General features: G+C 45.1%; 2 protein-coding genes across 2 annotated transcripts; both read left to right on the top strand.

Annotated features, from left to right (window-relative positions):
- The first annotated feature begins 4,365 nt into the window (after nucleotides 1-4,365).
- LOC139749693 (uncharacterized) lies at nucleotides 4,366-5,797 on the top strand. The gene is made up of 2 exons (XM_071663850.1): nucleotides 4,366-4,828; nucleotides 5,140-5,797. The coding sequence occupies exons 1-2, from the start codon at nucleotides 4,429-4,431 to the stop codon at nucleotides 5,214-5,216; spliced, it is 477 nt and encodes a 158-aa protein (XP_071519951.1). The 5' UTR covers nucleotides 4,366-4,428; the 3' UTR covers nucleotides 5,217-5,797.
- A 5,475-nt stretch (nucleotides 5,798-11,272) lies between these two features.
- On the top strand, nucleotides 11,273-12,862 carry LOC139749925 (uncharacterized). Its single transcript, XM_071664342.1, has 2 exons — nucleotides 11,273-12,078; nucleotides 12,333-12,862. Exons 1-2 carry the CDS (start codon nucleotides 11,478-11,480, stop codon nucleotides 12,410-12,412), a joined length of 681 nt encoding a protein of 226 aa, XP_071520443.1. The 5' UTR covers nucleotides 11,273-11,477; the 3' UTR covers nucleotides 12,413-12,862.
- Nucleotides 12,863-19,359: the final 6,497 nt, after the last annotated feature.

Below are 19,359 nucleotides of genomic sequence, written 5' to 3' on the forward strand. Positions count from 1 at the left end.
GCTTCTGTCGCCCACCCTTTAGGATGGGCTGAGCCACGTACGCTCCAGGTTTACCCACCACTAACAACACCACACGACAGATTCTCTAACTGCACCATAGGCTAACCCCAATAAACACAGAATGTCTCCCTCAAGCTGTGCCACACCAGTAGGACAGACAAAGCCCCTCACCCTCCATGAACCATGGCAGTACTGACAGTCTCATCTGTGTAGCCCAACATCTTAATTTCTCTTAAGTTACGTCCAAGAGTTGAGAGGGTGAGATCCGTACGCCGTTGCTGTGGTGTGAGAGGCCAGCTATGGTCACCGCCGGGCGGATGTGTTTCCCCAGGATGAAGTAGATGTTATGTCATACACCCTCACTTTAAACATCCCGAGGGCGTGAGAGCTGGGCCAGCAGCACCTTGACACGGCCCGAGGGCGTGAGAGCTTGGCTACCGGCACCTTGACGCACCCCGAGGGCGTGGTATCACTGCTGACAACAGCTCTCACTACTAAATCCAGAACATTTTCAACGATTGTGCCGACATTAACCATGTTATCAGAGACTGTAGTCATGCACGCCAACTTCGCTTCAATGCATCACCCTCCCATAATGTGTCACGAGGCACCAGATCCCTTCAGGGCGTTCGGATCACCTGGTTCCCGGTATCCACTCTGGACAACAGACTAAATTAGCGGCGAAAAACGTCAGCACCATCATCAGATCCTCAAGATACCGTCTCTGCATTGTTCGTAAACTTAAGATACTTGGATCCTTTGCTCTTGAACAAAAGAACATCAACACAACTCTCAGTCCTCCCAAACTCACCCATGCCTTCTCCCCACCTGGTCTTCCTTCCTTCCCACCACACCACAAGTGTTACTCGAAAAGGTGTATAAAAAAAAGTATATACGATAACCATCTCACATCATTTAATCAAGAGATGCTCAACACACTGATACACACGAATCTTTTCCATCATTCCCGATTTATCTTGATCAAAACAAAGTCTTAAAAAAAAAGTTTCACCTCAAATATATTCAACCTGGTCTTTTTTTTCTAATGGGGAAAAAGTCCACGTCAAGGCCGGGCCTTGATTGGCATTTAGATATGATTAAAAAAAAAAAAAAAAGGTAAAAGAAGAGGCAAGGGAAGCATTTACAAATTTTGAAGGAAGTGAAAAAACCTGTCTTTTAAGATATGCCAGGTCATAGTTATTGGGAAAGACATGAGAGGGTAGCGAGTTCCAAAGCTTCGAGGTGTAGGGTAAAAAAGAAATTATCAAGACAGTCCACCCGTGAATTGCTAACGGCCACACAATAATCAGCTTGCCGAATATTGTGTGTTCTAGCTACAGTAGTGGTGGGGGACACACAAGCAGCCAGCTCTCGGGAGCAAAATCCAAAGGAATACCAATGGAAGAGGGAAAGTAAACCAACATTGCGGCGTGGGGCAAGAGGATCAAGTTTGGAAGTTAACCTGAGACTGTTTGTAAGTCGGACCGCAACACTGTCAAGTAAGGATGCAGAGCTAGAACCACCCCAGATGTGCGTACGAAAAGCTGTGAGGAGTTTTCGATAGAGAGGCAGGTACAAACTGGGTCTTGGAGACATTAAACTTAACCAGATTTCTTCTACCCCAGTGAGATATCTTGTCCAAGTCTGAGCTTATTGAGGAAATTGTGTCGAGACGAGATACAGATCAAACGAGAAGAACAGAATAGAAGGATGTGAAGGAATGCAGCGTTTAGTCGTCAGCGTATTAATGCAGTTGGTTATGCGTGGAAGAAAAGAAATCTTTGATAAAAAGAAGAAAAAGTGTAGGAAACAGCACAAAACCTTGAGGGACACCGCTATTGATGGAGAAAGGAAGGGAGGCTGATTCATCAATAACCACGAAGATAAATTGGCCAGAGATGAAGGGAGGGAAGCCAAAAAGAAGGAGCTTAGAGATGAGTCTCCGATGCCAAACCCTGTCAAAAGCTTTGCATATGTCAAGGGCAACTACCTAGAATCCCACAAAATCTTTCAAGGATGATGACTGGACAATAGCAACATTGGAAAGAATATCACAGGTGGATCTCGCCTTACGGAAGCCATACTGGTGATCAGAGAGAAGACTGTGAGACCGAAGATGTCTAAAGATATTCAAAAACTTTGGAAATGGTCAATGTCAAAGCAACAGGACGATAGTTCGTGGGGTTAGAAAAGTCACTCTACTTAAAGATAGAATGTACTAACACATGCATCCAAGAAGGAAAAGTTCTGGTTTTTTATAGAGAAACAGAAAAGACGGGCAAACACAGGTGCATGTTCAGAGGCACACTCAGTACACTGGGATGAATGCCATCAGTGCCATACGCCTTGCTTGTGTCTTGAGAAAGTGCTTTTCAAACAGTCCGAAAAGAGAGTACAGGGAGGGGCATAGGATTAGTAAGAGGAGCATCAGGGGATTAAGTAATGTTAGAGTCAGCCAAGGTGGAGTTAGAGGCGAATTGGTCACCAAAGAGGGTTGCCTTGTGTACGGGAGACACAGCTATAGTGCCGTCAGAACGGAAAAGCGAAGGGAAGGTAGAGCGATGCCCTTAGTTAAAGAACAGAAAGACCAGCCATTTTGATCTCGCTTTGAATTCATACAAATTATCTTTGTTCTTGTTTTTGTCATAATTATTCTTTCTTTAGATTTCTTCATTGTTTACCAGTGGTATGACATGTGAACCTCAGATAGAATTAGGGCGCCAAAGTGATGGACACTGTCATAACCATCACCACAGTGGCACCAAAGTGGTGGACACTGATATAACCATCACCACAGTGGCACCAAAGTGATGGACACTGATATAACCATCACCACAGTGGCACCAAAGTGATGGACACTGATATAACTGTCACCACAATGGCACCAAAGTGATGGACACTGATATAACCATCACCACAGTGGCACCAAAGTGATGGACACTGATATAACCATCACCACAGTGGCACCAAAGTGGTGGACACTGATATAACTGTCACCACAATGGCACCAAAGTGATGGACACTGATATAGCCATTACCACAGTGCCGCCAAAGTGGTGGACATTGAGCCTTATAGAACACTCACATCACAACCTCCTGAACCTTCACCAGACATTTGTTCCAAATCCTTCCACTTTAATTATGGCTTTGCAGTATTTCCACTTGTCTGTGTATACTATTACTTAGATCTTTAACTTTTTTTCCTCTAGCAATGATATGTGACAATTGGTCGACTATGTTATTTAAAGATAAGTCTTCAGTATTTGTCTATAAGTAACTAAAGAACTCCAAGAACCTTGTGAGAGACTTTATTCGACTATTCCTCCTTGAGCCATCATCCCTACTACTTGAACCATCATCCCTACTGCTCCTTGAGCCATCATCCCTACTGCTCCTTGAGCCATCATCCCTACTGCTCCTTGAGGCATCATCCCTACTCCTCCTTGAGCCATCATCCCTACTCCTCCTTGAGCCATCATCCCTACTCCTCCTCTTTGAGTCATCATCCCTTCTCTTCCTTCAACCATCATCCCTACTCCTCCTCTTTGAGTCTCATCCCTTCTCCTTGAACCATCATCCCTACTCCTCCTCTTTGAGTCATCATCCCTTCTCCTCCTTGAACCATCATCCCTACTCCTCCTCTTTGAGTCATCATTCCTAGTCCTCCTTGAGCCATCACCCTTGGTCCTCCTTGAGTCATCACTCCTAAAACTTACATTCTTACAGCCCACATATTTACAACTCTTAACGCTGCGGTAGGACCGGCCCATGAACAACACAGTACTGACTTTGTAAGCTTGTCGTCTGACCTCTGACCTGACAACTCTTAAGAGCCAAGCCATCTTAACCTTTCCGTAAGTGTAGAGGTCGAGTGGGAAACCCCCGGACTGTAGGTGGGGGAACCCCTCCATGTATGGGTGATCCCCAGTGCCTCCCAACCCCCCCTCCCCCCAAAGCTTGGACACACTCAACGCTCGCCACAAAAACCGTGAGATTTGATCAAAAATATAAACCTTTATATAAACCTTTCTTCTTCAGATCTTGTTGACATGAATACGTGTTACGTAGAGAACAGAGACACTCTGGCCTTTGGCCATCAGCCACCGACTCCAGCTTAGCAGCAGGCCAGCTGTTATGTAACAACACGTTTACGATTTAGTCTGAAGGAAATATTTCATTTTCTATAAAAGATGATAAAGATTTAGTTCCCGAAGCTGTTTTTCGTCAACAGCTTCCGCCAGCTCAATATAATGCTTCAATGTTGCTGCCTCTGCCAAATTTTGGTTTCCACGAAGCTGTGGTCAGGCTACTGATACGGACGCTGCCGGCCGTTGCCGTGATGTATATAAGGGAGGCGAGCCCTCAGGGCGTGTTATTGTCGACGGGTGACGGTAAGGAACCCATCGACCTATCCTTAGGACCTTCGACATGTGGTTCTTGCTCCTTGTGGCCGGCCTGGCCGCCCTGTCGCCCTCCCAAGCTCACGACGTCTCCCAGAACACCCGACCCGCCGTCAAACCGCAGGTCATCGCCCCAGTTCAGACCCTGCCTGAGAAACTGCCTAAAGTGTCACCCCAGCATCCAGCACCAGTCCAGACCCTGCCTGAGAAACTGCCTAAAGTCTCACCTCAGCATCCAGCACCGGTCCAGACCCTGCCTGAGAAAGTTCCTAAAGTCTCACCCCAGCATCCAGCACCAGTTCAGACCCTGCCAGAAAACCTGCAGAGACCACAGGTCTTACCCCCACGGCCTGTGCCCGGACCGTCTGGATACCTCAGGCCCTTCCCTCGTCCGTACGGCGGCAGTGGCATATGGGACGGTTCACTGGGTAAGGAGTAAATCTGTCTTTGCTGTTCCGTTAACACACATAAGTTACAAAGTCATTGAGACTCTGTCTCTCCTGAAGTGAAGAGACGATGTTTGAGACTCATGTAATACATCCATGAGACTTCTGTCTCCCCTGTCTGTTAACACCAGGTTTTATTATGCCGATGGTATGGGTGATATAATGGTTTCTAGAGAGACTGACAGTTGAAAACCATCTCCTCCACCTATACAACTTCATCGTGTTCCCCTTGACCTGCAACCCCCCAGAACAATGATTTCCTCGCTCATCATCTATTCTTTTCGTCCCTCCAGGTGCCTGCCGAAGCTGCTACAGGCTCTCATATCATTTTTCGTCAATTTGCTGTCGCCGCCATGGAACATGCTGCTAAGCTCACACCAGGACACACCAAGTCGACACGTAAACTCCAGGTCCAAGTCTAGCGACCTGGGACCTCTAGAGTGTGTGTTGAACAGGCCGGACCGACCAGGACAGACGACAAGGCTGGGTGATGAACAACTTTACATTACACACAGCCACAACCTTAATACCTTCTTGATAGACACATCAATTTTATAACAGGAGTGTATATACACCTATAGTGTATATAGACCTTCCTGGACTCCGCAGACAAACAGTAACACCGACATGGATATATCACCAGAGGAAGGAAAGGAGTACAACATCGACAAGAGACATCCTTAGTGAAAGAAGACCACCTTTCCCTGCTCCTGCGTGGAGCGCGGCCCCAAAGCCTCAGGAGGCCCATAATAGAGGTATAGAGTGGGCTACCTTTAAGAGACCATTAACCTCAGGGAAGAGAGCACCATTTTGATGACTGTCTGACATGTATATACATAGGTATGCTTGGACGTAGGAAGTCAAATAGTGCCATAAAAATCAGTTTCTTCAGTAGACTCAGTGTTCACTGCCTTTCATACCCTTCTTGCCTCAATAAAGACATGAAATATATTTGTCTGTTATTTCCCCGACCACCTCTAGGTCACACCTCGGGTATAGATTTCAAATGACTGGATATATCTGTCTGATTTCCTGTCTATCGTCAACATTAATCCCGTTCCCATGAAGGGCATCAGGTGCATATTTCAGTCTCTGAAATCACTCAGACACACCGTCTGTCACTCTGTGTGATCTATAGAAGAGGGAGAACCAACAATGCGGCGTGAGAGGGTGTGGGTCAAATTTTCAGGCCAGGTTGGGGGAGCTGGGAAGTCGAAGTGACTGATCGGCTCCGCCAAGAAAGCGAGAGCAGTGCTTCACAAGTTCACACAGGAATGAATCATTCCTTGTTCAGTGCTTCACAGAAGGATGAGTCATTCTTTGTTCAGCGCTTCACACGAGAATGAGGTATTCTTTGTTCAGTGCTTCACACAAGAATGAGTCGTTCTCTGTTCAGTGCTTCACACAAGAATGAGTCATTCTTTGTTCAGTGCTTCACACAAGAATGAGTCATTCTTTGTTCAGTGCTTCAAACAAGAATGAGTCATTCTTTGTTCAGTGCTTCACACAAGAATGAGTCATTCTTTGTTCAGTGCTTCACACATGAATGAGTCGTTCTTTGTTCAGTGCTTCACACAAGAATAAGTCGTTCTTTGTTCAGAAAACAAGAACTCTCGGCATCTGAACAAGACTCCCAATTCTTGAAAGACAACTTGGCTATCTATGTAACACACAGTTGACAAAGCGATGCAACATGTTCATTGTGCTGAGTTGTGAAGTCTTGAAGAGTCAAATCTACAAACATTTGTGAAATCCTGATCATTCTCTTTTTCTCTCTGTTCCCTTATTCACCGGAGATGACCTTGAGAGAGAAATGTGCCATGTCAGTCACTAACACGGAAATAGCCTCAGTTTACCAGTGTAACAAGTGACGTGTTCCCTCCAGCCACCCACCATCCCCCTCGGGTTTATTTACCACCGTCCTCACCTCCCGTTTCTTCCCCTTCATCTCTTGTATAATTCATCTCTCAGTTTCTTTTGAGTCCCTCATATTTTACAGCTCTTTCATATGCAACTTCCTCTTCAGTTTTCCCCACGTTATCCATCTTAACCCATTATATTGGTCCTCAACTACTCTAATTATCTGTTCCGTTCACGGCAACTGTTTATCACATTCTTGTGTTTCGTTCCCTGTGTTCCTCGTGCTCACATTCTCGGATTTCGTTCCCTCTGTTCCTTTTGGTCATTCCTATGGATCCTCTGTACCTCTTCGTCGCCCTCACGCAGCTCCGACAACACCCCGGCCTCCGCCATTATTGTTTACATTTGTCAACCACCTTAGCGTCACATACAAGGCTGGAACTACATGTGTGTGTACGTCTCCACTGTACACTCTGCCATGTGAGTGTTGCTATCAGTTCCCTGTACACCGGAGAGTAATGCCATCCACGTCCGTTGGGTCAGATCTGGCACACGGCTGACTAGCTTGGTGATCCGTGTGTGTGTGTGTGTGTGTGTGTGCGTGTGTGTGTGTGCAAAACTTACAAGACCAATAGTTGAATTGTTTGTGTTTGTGTCTTTTCTTGTGTAGATGCACAGTTAGACTGGAATTACGTAGTTTAGAGGTCAGTAAGCGTCAGTAACTACCTGGATACACCAGATGGCCACATGTGGCGGAGATAGTAGGTGGCCACAGGTGTGGGGAGCAGCAAATGGCTCCAGGTGGCGGAGGCAGTAGGTGGCCACAGGTGTAAGGGGCAGTAGACGGCCATAGGTGGCGTAGGCAGTAGGTGGCCACAGGTGTGTGTGTGTGGGGTGGGGGCAGTAGATGGCCACAGGTGTGAGGGGCAGCAGTAGATGTCAACTGAGTGTGGGTGTAGGATGAGGAGGAGGGGTGGTAAGGGCGGAGCCTGCTGGGTATCCCCAGTAGAGAGACCAGCCAGCCGGTGGCCCACGGGTGTCCACCTCAACCTGGGACAGGATGTCCTCTGTCCCTCTGTCTGGCCTCCGTTGTTGACCAACTCTTTCTCACGCAGCCCCGACGACCGTCACTGTGTTGAGACAGAGGAAGACGGGGAGGTGGAAACAGACGACGGGGAGGTGGAAACAGACGACGGGGAGGTGGAAACAGACGACGGGGAGGTGGAAACAGACGAGGAGGAGGTGGAAACAGAAGACGGGGAGGTGGAAACAGAAGACGGGGAGGTGGAAACAGACGACGGGGAGGTGGAAACAGACGACGGGGAGGTGGAAACAGACGAGGAGGAGGTGGAAACAGAAGACGGGGAGGTGGAAACAGAAGACGGGGAGGTGGAAACACACGACGGGGAGGTGGAAACAGACGAGGAGGAGGTGGAAACAGAAGACGGGGAGGTGGAAACAGACGACGAGGAGGTGGAAACAGAAGACGGGGAGGTGGAAACAAAAGACGGGGAGGTGGAAACAGAAGACGGGGAGGTGGAAACAGAAGACGGGGAGGTGGAAACAGACGACGAGGAGGTGGAAACAAAAGACGGGGAGGTGGAAACAGAAGACGGGGAGGTGGAAACAGAAGACGGGGAGGTGGTGGAAATGACAGAAAAACAATGTTCAGTAAAAGGAGACTGAAAATATACCTTAAAGGTGACTAAAGGAATGGGAAGATGGAGGCGGGATGCAAGACGTAACATGTAGAGGTTTGGAACAAGACGGTAAGAAACTGGTAATGTTACGCGGATGGTGGAGTGGTGGACGTGAGTCAGATGTGGATGATGGAACGGTGGGAAATATATATATATATATATATATATATATATATATATATATATATATATATATATATATATAGAGAGAGAGAGAGAGAGAGAGAGAGAGAGAGAGAGAGAGAGAGAGAGAGAGAGACTGAGTGTGAACGAATGTGGCCTTTGTTGTCTTTTCCTAGCGCTACCTCGCGCGCGTGCGGGGGGAGGGGGTTGTCATTTCATGAGTGGCGGGGTGGCGACGGAAATGAATGAATTATGTGCATGTGTATATATGTACATGTCTGTGTATGTATATATATGTATACATTGAAATTGATAGGTATGTATATGTGCGTGTGTAGACGTGTATGTATATACATGTGCATGTGGGTGGGTTGGGCCATTTCTTTCGTGTGTTTTCTATGAGTCCACGGGGAAAATGAAACACAATAAGTTCCCAAGTGCACTTTCGTGTGATAATCACATCATTAGGAGAGACACAAGAGAGAAATAGAACAGTCAGTTTATATACATCGAAGAGACGTAGCTAGGACGCCATTTGGTAAACATGTGATTGTCCGATGGATATGGACGAAAATATAAAGAGGAAAGAAAATGGGAAGAGTACAAGATGTTATGCAACAGTCAGTACATTATATTTCATTATACTTCGTATTCGACCTGAGCACCTGCGTCTTGAGCTGTTGTACACTGTAGATAAAGCGAGGTCATCAATATTTGATATACAGACTCCTCTGATAAAATTGAAAAAAGAGGGTGGTATACGGGGGGAAAGGAAGACTCAGTGTAAACTGGAATCAAAGTTATACGTGAGCGTTTATTGCTAAGTTGTTATCATAGGATAGAGAGATGAACACGGAAGTAAGGGCGGAAAGAGACGGTGAGAGACGTTTATTAAGCGAACTGCTACTAGAGACGGTTATCACGTGAACTGCTGCTGGAAAATGTCATTACGTGAACTGCTGTTGGAGAAGGTCATTACTTTGAATCATAAGGCTTGAAACACAGCGTCAGTTGTCGAAATAAATAGAGAGAAGAAGAAGAAGAAGAAGAAGTAGAAGAAGAGAAGCGAGAATCTATTAAGTTTATCAAACCAGAATACGTCTGGTTCTGTTGATCAGCTGAATGTTAAAGTGAAAGCATTTGGAACAAGAAATGACTTGAGGCACAACAATGATCATTTGCTCCGAGCCGCCAAACTGCAGCCATAAACCTGAGGCTGTTGTTTGATGGCAACGCTGGAGGTGTGGCCACGTCTGAGAAGGCCACAGGTACAGCCTGAGGACTGATAACATTAGTCTCCTCCTGTGAGCACAGAACACGATGGCAAAACTAACTGCACGGGGAGACATGAGGGATGCATGTCCTCTGCAGGGGAGTTTGGGACTCATGGATCCCACGAAGCCAACAGTAGTTGCAATGGAAAATTCGAAAGCCTTTTCATTAGAAATGTGAAGATGAAAGCTGGGGCCCCAGAGTTGCAAGCCTCGCTCCAATCTGTACCAGTTGATAAAGACAAAAAGGAGAGGGTGTGTTTATTCGACTTCTTATGTAGGGAAATCATTCTGATCCTTAACTAAAAACACGTCCCACAATTTCTGTAGTTCAACCTCTCCCCTCTTTAGCGACCTGATCAATTTGTAGCTAATTGTCCAGCTGATCAAGCAGTTCTCTTCGGCACTCTATCTACCTCTAAATTTCCTTTGGATGATTACACATCTAACCTCACATCTCCTCCCAGTGAACCTTCGCTCTATCCTATATCTTTATCCTCAAGATCATTCGAATATGATCCAGATAACATCCTTCCTCGTTTCGTAAGGGAGTGCGCTGCTGAATGAGACCCGACCCTTGCTCGCTTATGGCGTCTCTCTTTAAAGACCCAAACCTTTCCATCTTCTTGGAGGCATGTCTCAGTGCAGCCCATCGCTTCCCAAAACAGGGAGATCGTCCTAACCCTTGTAATTGTCGTCCCATCGCTCTCACCTCTGCTGCCTTGAAGACTTTCCTTAACTTCCCCTTTCCCGTACACTTCGATTCTCATTCCCTTCTGCCAGATCACCAGTATTCCTCTCGCGGTGCGAGACCGCAGGGCTACTTGTGACAATCTCTTCCAACTGACTCACCTCTGATCCTCCTCTCCCAGGGACTCTGGCGAGGTTATCGTTGTGACTCGACACCAACAGAGCACTGGAGGGAGTGTGACATGATTTTGTGGTTTCTAAATCTCTTGCCTTTGCCTTTTCTGCTTCTCTCTGTTTTCTAATGCACAGCAGCTTCTCTAATCGATCCATCGCAATTGTCGTTGATGGAGCGACTACCCCCTCCTCTCTTATCAACAGCGGCTTCCCTCAGGGTTCTATCCTTTAACCACCCGTCTTTCTTCTCTGTATAAGTGATCTGTTTTCACTCTTGAACTTCCTTTCTTCTTAAACCCGCTGATTCCACTCCACTTATTTCAGTTCACTTTCGATCCTGTTATTTGTCATGGTACGTATCATATCGTCTCTCGATATAACATTCTGCAGGAAGGAACTTGTAGTTGGCTAAAATTTAGGTGTGCAAAAAAGCAGTTCCTTTCTTCATCCCTTTTTTAATTTCATTCATTTCCTTTTAATCCAAGATGGCCACGATTACCACGGAAAATTAATCTTCTCATAACAAAGTGCTTCTTGACCAGATTTTCTAAGTGAAGGTTCAAGCTCTGTCATGCAACAGATGCCCAGGGATTACCATCCCAATCTGTAGTTTCTTCATGTGCCGTCACTGGTGTGGTCAGACGTGCTGGCCTCCCTCACAAGCCTCACGTGTGAACGGATGCAGCCATCGTCTCCCACGTGAAGACTTCTTGATATGTGGACGATAAAAGCCCAGGAGGAGACAGGACGAGCCACAGTCAGCAGTTTGTCTTCGTCAGGTCCTGACTTCACACCTGTACCGAGCCTGTAACCATGAGGGTCTTGTGTCTCCTGGCCGTGATGGCCCTATGCGCTTCAGCTTCGCTGGCAGACTCGGACGCTGGGTTGTCGTCCCATAAGCAAACTAAACCTGTACCTCGTCCCCAAATCCAGCCTCCACGTCCCTATGGCGGAGTACAGACACTCCCAGCTCGTCTGCCGGAAGATTTTAGGCGGCCAGCGGGGGGGCAGACTCGACCATCCTATCGTCCCGACGTCCCATCGTTCCAGCGTCCCCAGATCCAGCCCGCACACCCTTCTGCCGGAGTACAGACACTCCCAGCTCGTCTGCCGGAAGATTTTAGGCGGCCAGCGGGGGGACAGACTCGACCATCCTACCGTCCGGATATCCCATCGTTCCAGCGTCCCCAGATCCAGCCCGCACACCCTTCTGCCGGAGTACAGACACTCCCAGCTCGTCTGCCGGAAGATTTTAGGCGGCCAGCGGGGGGCCAGACTCGACCATCCTACCGTCCGGATATCCCATCGTTTCAGCGTCCCCAGATCCAACCCCCACACCCCAGTTTCCTGAAAGAAAACATATCTGGCAAGCAGACCAAACCTGCACCTAAATCATTTATTCCACAGGAAGAAGGTAATTTCCAGTTTGCTTGTTTTTTTCCAGTTTTATGCACGTTTTATTGAATTGACTCGTTATGAAAAGAATTACATGCTTTGTTTGAGAGATTTACCTCCGTCATGGTGATCGAGTAAAGTAAAATTGTTTTATAAGAGCTGGGAAGTTCTTAGATCAGTTTTACGAAGTGTGTCAAGGAAACGTCGTTTGCAGATGGTAAACGGTTTTGCCATGCAACGCTCTTATCATTTTCTCTCTGTGTTTTGTTACAGCTGACATCTGTAGTGACTGTGGCCACCTGAGCTTCGTCCGTAAAGGCGCTTGCTGCAGGCGTTGGGACCTGTGTTGTTAGGAAGGCGTCTCCCTGTCTCTCCATCCAGTGCCTCCTTCGTCATGTGATGGATCATCATCGTCTCCTGAGGCACATCTTCCTCCATCTAGGCCACTGACGAATCCATCTCAACTTAGACCACATCCCGACCTAAGTGGCCAGTCATTTCCTCAAGACCGTCTGGAATATTTGACTTGTAGATTCCATCATCAGTTTACTCCTGTAATACTTATGTCTACTTAAGTTGCATGTAAAGATGCTCTCTGTATGTACGACCTTCCACATACGTCCTGTGTCGTAGCTTCCGTCATTGAGGAGCATCACTGCTTATCTTGAAGATTCTTGATGTTACTCTTGAGATTATTGTGTTATCTTTGAAGAAGTTTTCCATCTGAAGATATTCTAACTTTACAAATGTTTTATACAAAGTAGATCAAGAAAATAAAGTCATTAACATGGTAGATGGTTTAATCATGTGTTTTAGTATTCTATTTTATATACAATCCCACATGAATGTCACCAGAAAGTGTTTCAAGAAAAAGTATATAAGAACTTACAAATATTTTTATATTTCTCCTCAAATAGCCATCTTACAATCTCTATCATGAATGTGATTATTGCACTCTCATGTTGCCCAGATACCTGCATAGCGACCGACCCAAAGGGGAAGATAAGCACCCAGGTTGGTTATGGGCCAGCTGCTCTGTCCGAGAGTTGCACCTTCCACACTAGTAAGACTGGTGGATCGATATGCTAATTGTTACACTACAGAGGCCGAATGTGTGTGTGTAATTACAAGAAAAGAGTTCTTCACTAGTAGGCCTCTGTATCTCAAATTTTCTCCATTGCCATACGACTCTTGAACTTTATTACCACACACCTTTTAATCTTTCTCTACTACCATACAACTGAACTTTCTCTACGGCCATAAACTCCTGAACTTTCACCACAAACATACAGCTCCTGCACTTTCTATACTACCATGCAACTCTTGAACTTTTATTTACTACCATATATTTCCTGAACTTTCTCTACCACTGTAGAACTCTTGAACTTTCTCTTGGCTGACGTGTCGCAAACCTTTGTCTTAAGGACGATATACTGACGACACATTTACGCTCTTGAAGTCTGACTACGTCACTCCCATATTTTTGATGATTTAGAAATTCCCAACACGACTGTATAGCGTTCACCTCTGATACAGAGCAAAGCAGTAAGCGCATATCATGATGGCATCAGTAATCATTGGAATTCATGTGAAGCTTTTAATTACGTCAGTATATGAGACACCTACATCTAATGGTCTCTTGCACAGAACAGACGTGTTTCATTCCATTGGCGTATAAGCACAGCCTAGTCACAACATGAAGCGGACGACCATACGTGTGCTGCGTAAAGCTGTTATATTTTGTACATTGGCAAGAGGGTGCGACACCTCAGGACACACGTAGCTATGAACACTGGCCAATCACTATGGACCAACTGCCCAATTCCTAAATTACCTTTCCCAGCGATACGTAATCATGTTTCCGACAGCTACCACACCCTGCTGGCGCCGTGTTTGTCTCCGTTGGCCAGTAGCTCTCTTGACAGTGAAGTGCTAATACTGGAGTCCCTCTCGTGCCACAGGCATATACCCAGCAGAGGCAGAAGTGTACCCAGTAGAGGCAGCGGTGCATCCAGTAGAGGCAACAGTGAGGTGTGAACGGAGGTACTGTGTTTAGAATACGTTTTCTGTTAGGTTTAGATTAGGGTTTGCCCAGGGGAATAGATATATGATTCTAGTTTAAGATTATTTACCTTGTGGGTTGTAGAATTTTCCTCTTGACTAAAGATATTGCCTCTTTTTCCTCTGGTTTATATACATGACCACGTTTGAATATATTTAAGGTAAGATATGATTTTATGTGACTTGTTCCAAAATAGAACTTTTGTCTTTGTCTTACTCTTATCATCCATTTTACTTGGATCTTTTGTCTTGCTTTTGACACAAAATTACATTTTCATATTACAGACTCTCTTAATGTAGGTGTTACGTGTATGTTTTCATTCGTAAGTTCTGATCAGTCCCGAACGAACGAAACGAAGCAATCCATATATACAGGGTGATTGAATACTATACCCACAAATCTTGACTATAGATAAAATATCAGAGGCTTAATATAAACAACTGTACCACGTAGTCTGGATATTTGTAATCAAACAGATAAAGGTATTATCCGTAGCTTTGCAGCAGCTGAGTTATAAACTATGTGATATGTGTGAATATGTCGAAATAAGAACAGTAACACGGAAACAGGCAAATTCCCATAGTCATAAATTATAGACATAAGACATCTGTCCAAGTGTATTTTGGACAGTATCATGGTGACTAACGTGTAACATCTAGGTGTCAATAATTTATCGACCAACATTGGGAGGCCCAACAACACATCAACCCTATTCCCCTTCCACACAGCATCATGGGACCTATCGCACAGTCGATCACAGTGTACACCCTTGGCCAAGTCGTCCTCATCGCCTGGTGGGGTAATCATACGTGGCATAATTCAGCATATCTACATCAGTAGCCGATGTGATTGCTGTATGGCTCACAAATGGCAGGTAACAACCGCAGTGTGTAGTTACGAGGTTCGTTCGTGGCTTCGAAGCTTCGCAGGTCATTTCGAATCCCAGCAATGTCGACGTGTGGGTGGTTTGCATCCAGATGTCAGTTCACCTTGTGTTCTCCCCATCGGGTACGTCAACTGTACACACACAATAGTCATGTACAGATGATATTTAAGGGAGTGAAGGCGGGTTGAGGCTAGGTAGTTGCCGCAATACCATACCACTGTATTGTTGCTATGTTCTAAATACCAGATATGGTTAGGTTGCGATATGAAACGGATAGGTAGAACGTGGACGGGATGACGGGCCACTGTTTCTGTAAAATGCCATCAGTATCAAGATGTTAGTTGGTAAACAACGACCAAAACATAGGTACCAAGACGCAGCAGTGACCAGTAAGGGCGGAGGGAGGGCTGATGTGTTCGGACATCATGCAGCATTGCCAACTCTTAAACTGGTCGTCGCTAAATTGTCTTTACCTAACTACATACGTGTATCTGCATTCACTGGATGTGATATGTTACGAAGGTTGTCATATTCTATAGTCAAGATTTGACAGTTTAATTTTGAATCACCTTGTCCTCTGTTCTTAATGCTACCTGGCTAATGCGGGAAATGGCGAAAAGTATGAAAAAAGTAAAAGAATAAAAAACGAAATATATATATATATATATATATATATATATATATATATATATATATATATATATATATACATATATATAAGAGTGTCACTCGTCGCCGCCTATATATAGTTACGATGTTAATGAACGTATCTTTGCCAAGGTTGTATCATCGTCATTAGACGGAAAAGAGGAAAACATCATTGAGAAAACTTCTCATTCCAAGAAAGTCCATCCTTACCCCGTTACTGAATGTAGCGCAGCCCGAAAATAAGGAATCCTAGGCTTGATATTGATCGCTCGCTCGCGCGCGCGTATGTTTAAGTGTGTGTGTGTGTGTGTGTGTGAGTGCTCAAATTACAGAGGTATAAGTTTGTTGAGTATTCCTGGTAAATTATATGGGAGGGTATTGATTGAGAGGGTGAAGGCATGTACAGAGCATCAGATTGGGGAAGAGCAGTGTGGTTTCAGAAGTGGTAGAGGATGTGTGGATCAGGTGTTTGCTTTGAAGAATGTATGTGAGAAATACTTAGAAAAGCAAATGGATTTGTATGTAGCATTTATGGATCTGGAGAAGGCATATGATAGAGTTGATAGAGATGCTCTGTGGAAGGTATTAAGAATATATGGTGTGGGAGGAAAGTTGTTAGAAGCAGTGAAAAGTTTTTATCGAGGATGTAAGGCATGTGTACGTGTAGGAAGAGAGGAAAGTGATTGGTTCTCAGTGAATGTAGGTTTGCGGCAGGGGTGTGTGATGTCTCCATGGTTGTTTAATTTGTTTATGGATGGGGTTGTTAGGGAGGTAAATGCAAGAGTTTTGGAAAGAGGGGCAAGTATGAAGTCTGTTGGGGATGAGAGAGCTTGGGAAGTGAGTCAGTTGTTGTTCGCTGATGATACAGCGCTGGTGGCGGATTCATGTGAGAAACTGCAGAAGCTGGTGACGGAGTTTGGTAAAGTGTGTGGAAGAAGAAAGTTAAGAGTAAATGTCAATAAGAGCAAGGTTATTAGGTACAGTAGGGTTGAGGGTCAAGTCAATTGGGAGGTGAGTTTGAATGGTGAGAGGCTGGAGGAAGTGAAGTGTTTTAGATATCTGGGAGTGGATCTGTCAGCGGATGGAACCATGGAAGCGGAAGTGGATCATAGGGTGGGGGAGGGGGCGAAAATTTTGGGAGCCTTGAAAAATGTGTGGAAGTCGAGAACATTATCCCGGAAAGCAAAAATGGGTATGTTTGAAGGAATAGTAGTTCCAACAATGTTGTATGGTTGCGAGGCGTGGGCTATGGATAGAGTTGTGCGTAGGAGGATGGATGTGCTGGAAATGAGATGTTTGAGGACAATGTGTGGTGTGAGGTGGTTTGATCGAGTAAGTAACGTAAGGGTAAGAGAGATGTGTGGAAATAAAAAGAGCGTGGTTGAGAGAGCAGAAGAGGGTGTTTTGAAGTGGTTTGGGCACATGGAGAGAATGAGTGAGGAAAGATTGACCAAGAGGATATATGTGTCGGAGGTGGAGGGAACGAGGAGAAGAGGGAGACCAAATTGGAGGTGGAAAGATGGAGTGAAAAGGATTTTGTGTGATCGGGGCCTGAACATGCAGGAGGGTGAAAGGAGGGCAAGGAATAGAGTGAATTGGAGCGATGTGGTATACAGGGGTTGACGTGCTGTCAGTGGATTGAATCAAGGCATGTGAAGCGTCTGGGGTAAACCATGGAAAGCTGTGTAGGTATGTATATTTGCGTGTGTGGACGTGTGTATGTACATGTGTATGGGGGGGGTTGGGCCATTTCTTTCGTCTGTTTCCTTGCGCTACCTCGCAAACGCGGGAGACAGCGACAAAGTATAAAAAAAAAAAAAAAGTGTGTGTGTGTGTGTGTGTGTGTGTGTGTGTGTGTGTGTGTGTGTATAAGGAGGGTAGGGTGTCCTCAGACCTACCGTAAGCAACTTCCTCAGATTTGGTATTAACACATGAACATCGTATCTGTCTACCTTGAGACAGTTCAGCACCATCATCGGTACATAACATACCTTGTTTGCAAGCCTCCATACGTGTGGGTCTGATTGACAAACTAGGCTGTATACCCCAGCTGTAGGAACACCTCGATCCATTGCAGGTAAATTACTATGATCTGCTCCCTTGCAGACACTAGTGGCGACCAGGCCTCATTAAGTAATTAGCTGAGTTTAGAAAACTATGATTCCGACCAATGGTGAAGCCTCGTAAGGTCACTTGGTAGGTTACCAGTGCTTCGTGGATCAGGACGAACCATAGTGGCCCTAAGACGAAGCCCTTCGGGACGCCACTGGTTGACTGTTCTGTACTGTGCAGGGCGCCCGAAGTCCTCTGTTGCCCTCTGTTTCCTCCGAACCCATCCCGCCCTTCTCTTTCCAGGCCTCTACCACTTACTCTTCGGCCCACTTTTCATTTTCCCGCGCTTCCCCTTCCTCCTTCAGCATTGAGAAGATGGTTGACCATCTGCTCCTTTGAACACCCTTAGTGCAGATATTTTTCTCAGTTAACACAACGAATCACATGGTTAGTCCAGTGTTTAGATTTACACCTGGAATGAACAAGGGGAAATAGCGTTAGGGATGTAACGGTCGGACAGACGGACGGATGGATGGCTTCTTCGCGGTCGAACTTTGAATGAGGAAAAGGTCGATATCTGAGTATTTGAGAGAGCGTGAAGACAAGATGGGACGAAAATAGGTATTTGTAGGGTAAACGTATAAGGGTTTTCCTAGTGATCTAATTTTAATGAATAATTAAAAACAGATTCAACAACTTGATGCAGAGAACGTACAAAGCTGCACCCATTATGAGCCCACTTATACTTGCTCTCTCGAGGCGATATATTTACATTTCTCTCGTCAGTTTTGAAGAAATTATTGCCTTAGCATCTTTTTGATCTAAAGATGCATTAAACATCAAATGTTTAATGAGGATGGAACGATGAATTTCAGGTTTATTTATTGATTTTGTATAAATAATACGAAGCTTAAGAGTAATGTACGAGAAACTTAGTTTAAACTGCGAAAACTCGGACTGTAATGTGTTAGAGGAGTGCCGCAAGGATCCGTTTTATGACCAATTCTATTACTGATATTTGTGAATGACGCTGCGTGAGATTGGATAGGGGGAGAATATTAGAATGTTGATAGGTAACATTAATCCAACAATATGATGTATTAAAGTTGCCTAGAAAGCACTAATTGTCATGAGATCTTTAAGGAAACAGCCAGACAGATATTAAAAAAAAAAGGATTCGGGATATTGAATACCGAAGACAAGCTTTGTAACCCTCCTGCAAGGAGGATGTAACACATCTGAAAAATGTTCATCGTAAAGCCACCAAGTTTCTTCTTTGGGTACAAAAGAAAAGCTGTGAGGTGAGGTTAAAGATATTCTGGCTAGTCTTCGGAGAGGAAGAGGATAAGGTGGGATATGATTAACAAATACAAGACTAAACACGGTCTTCAAGCCAATGAAACTGTTCAGATATGGGCCCAGGCTACACACGAGACAAAATCTCATCAGCCTTGGCTTGTTTGGGAATAGAATAATCTACTAGAACATGTAACGTTATCACCAGTGATTTCAAAGCTACGCTCACTTAACATATGATAAACATGGGTAAACGTTAGGCTGGGCCTACACAGATCCATTAATTCTTAAATATAAATGTACGCATAACGTTTAAGTCCCTCATCCAAACCTAGTCATCATCTTCGTTTTCTATC

This window comes from Panulirus ornatus, chromosome 8 (assembly GCF_036320965.1).
Source record: "Panulirus ornatus isolate Po-2019 chromosome 8, ASM3632096v1, whole genome shotgun sequence".
Lineage (NCBI taxonomy): Eukaryota > Metazoa > Arthropoda > Malacostraca > Decapoda > Palinuridae > Panulirus > Panulirus ornatus.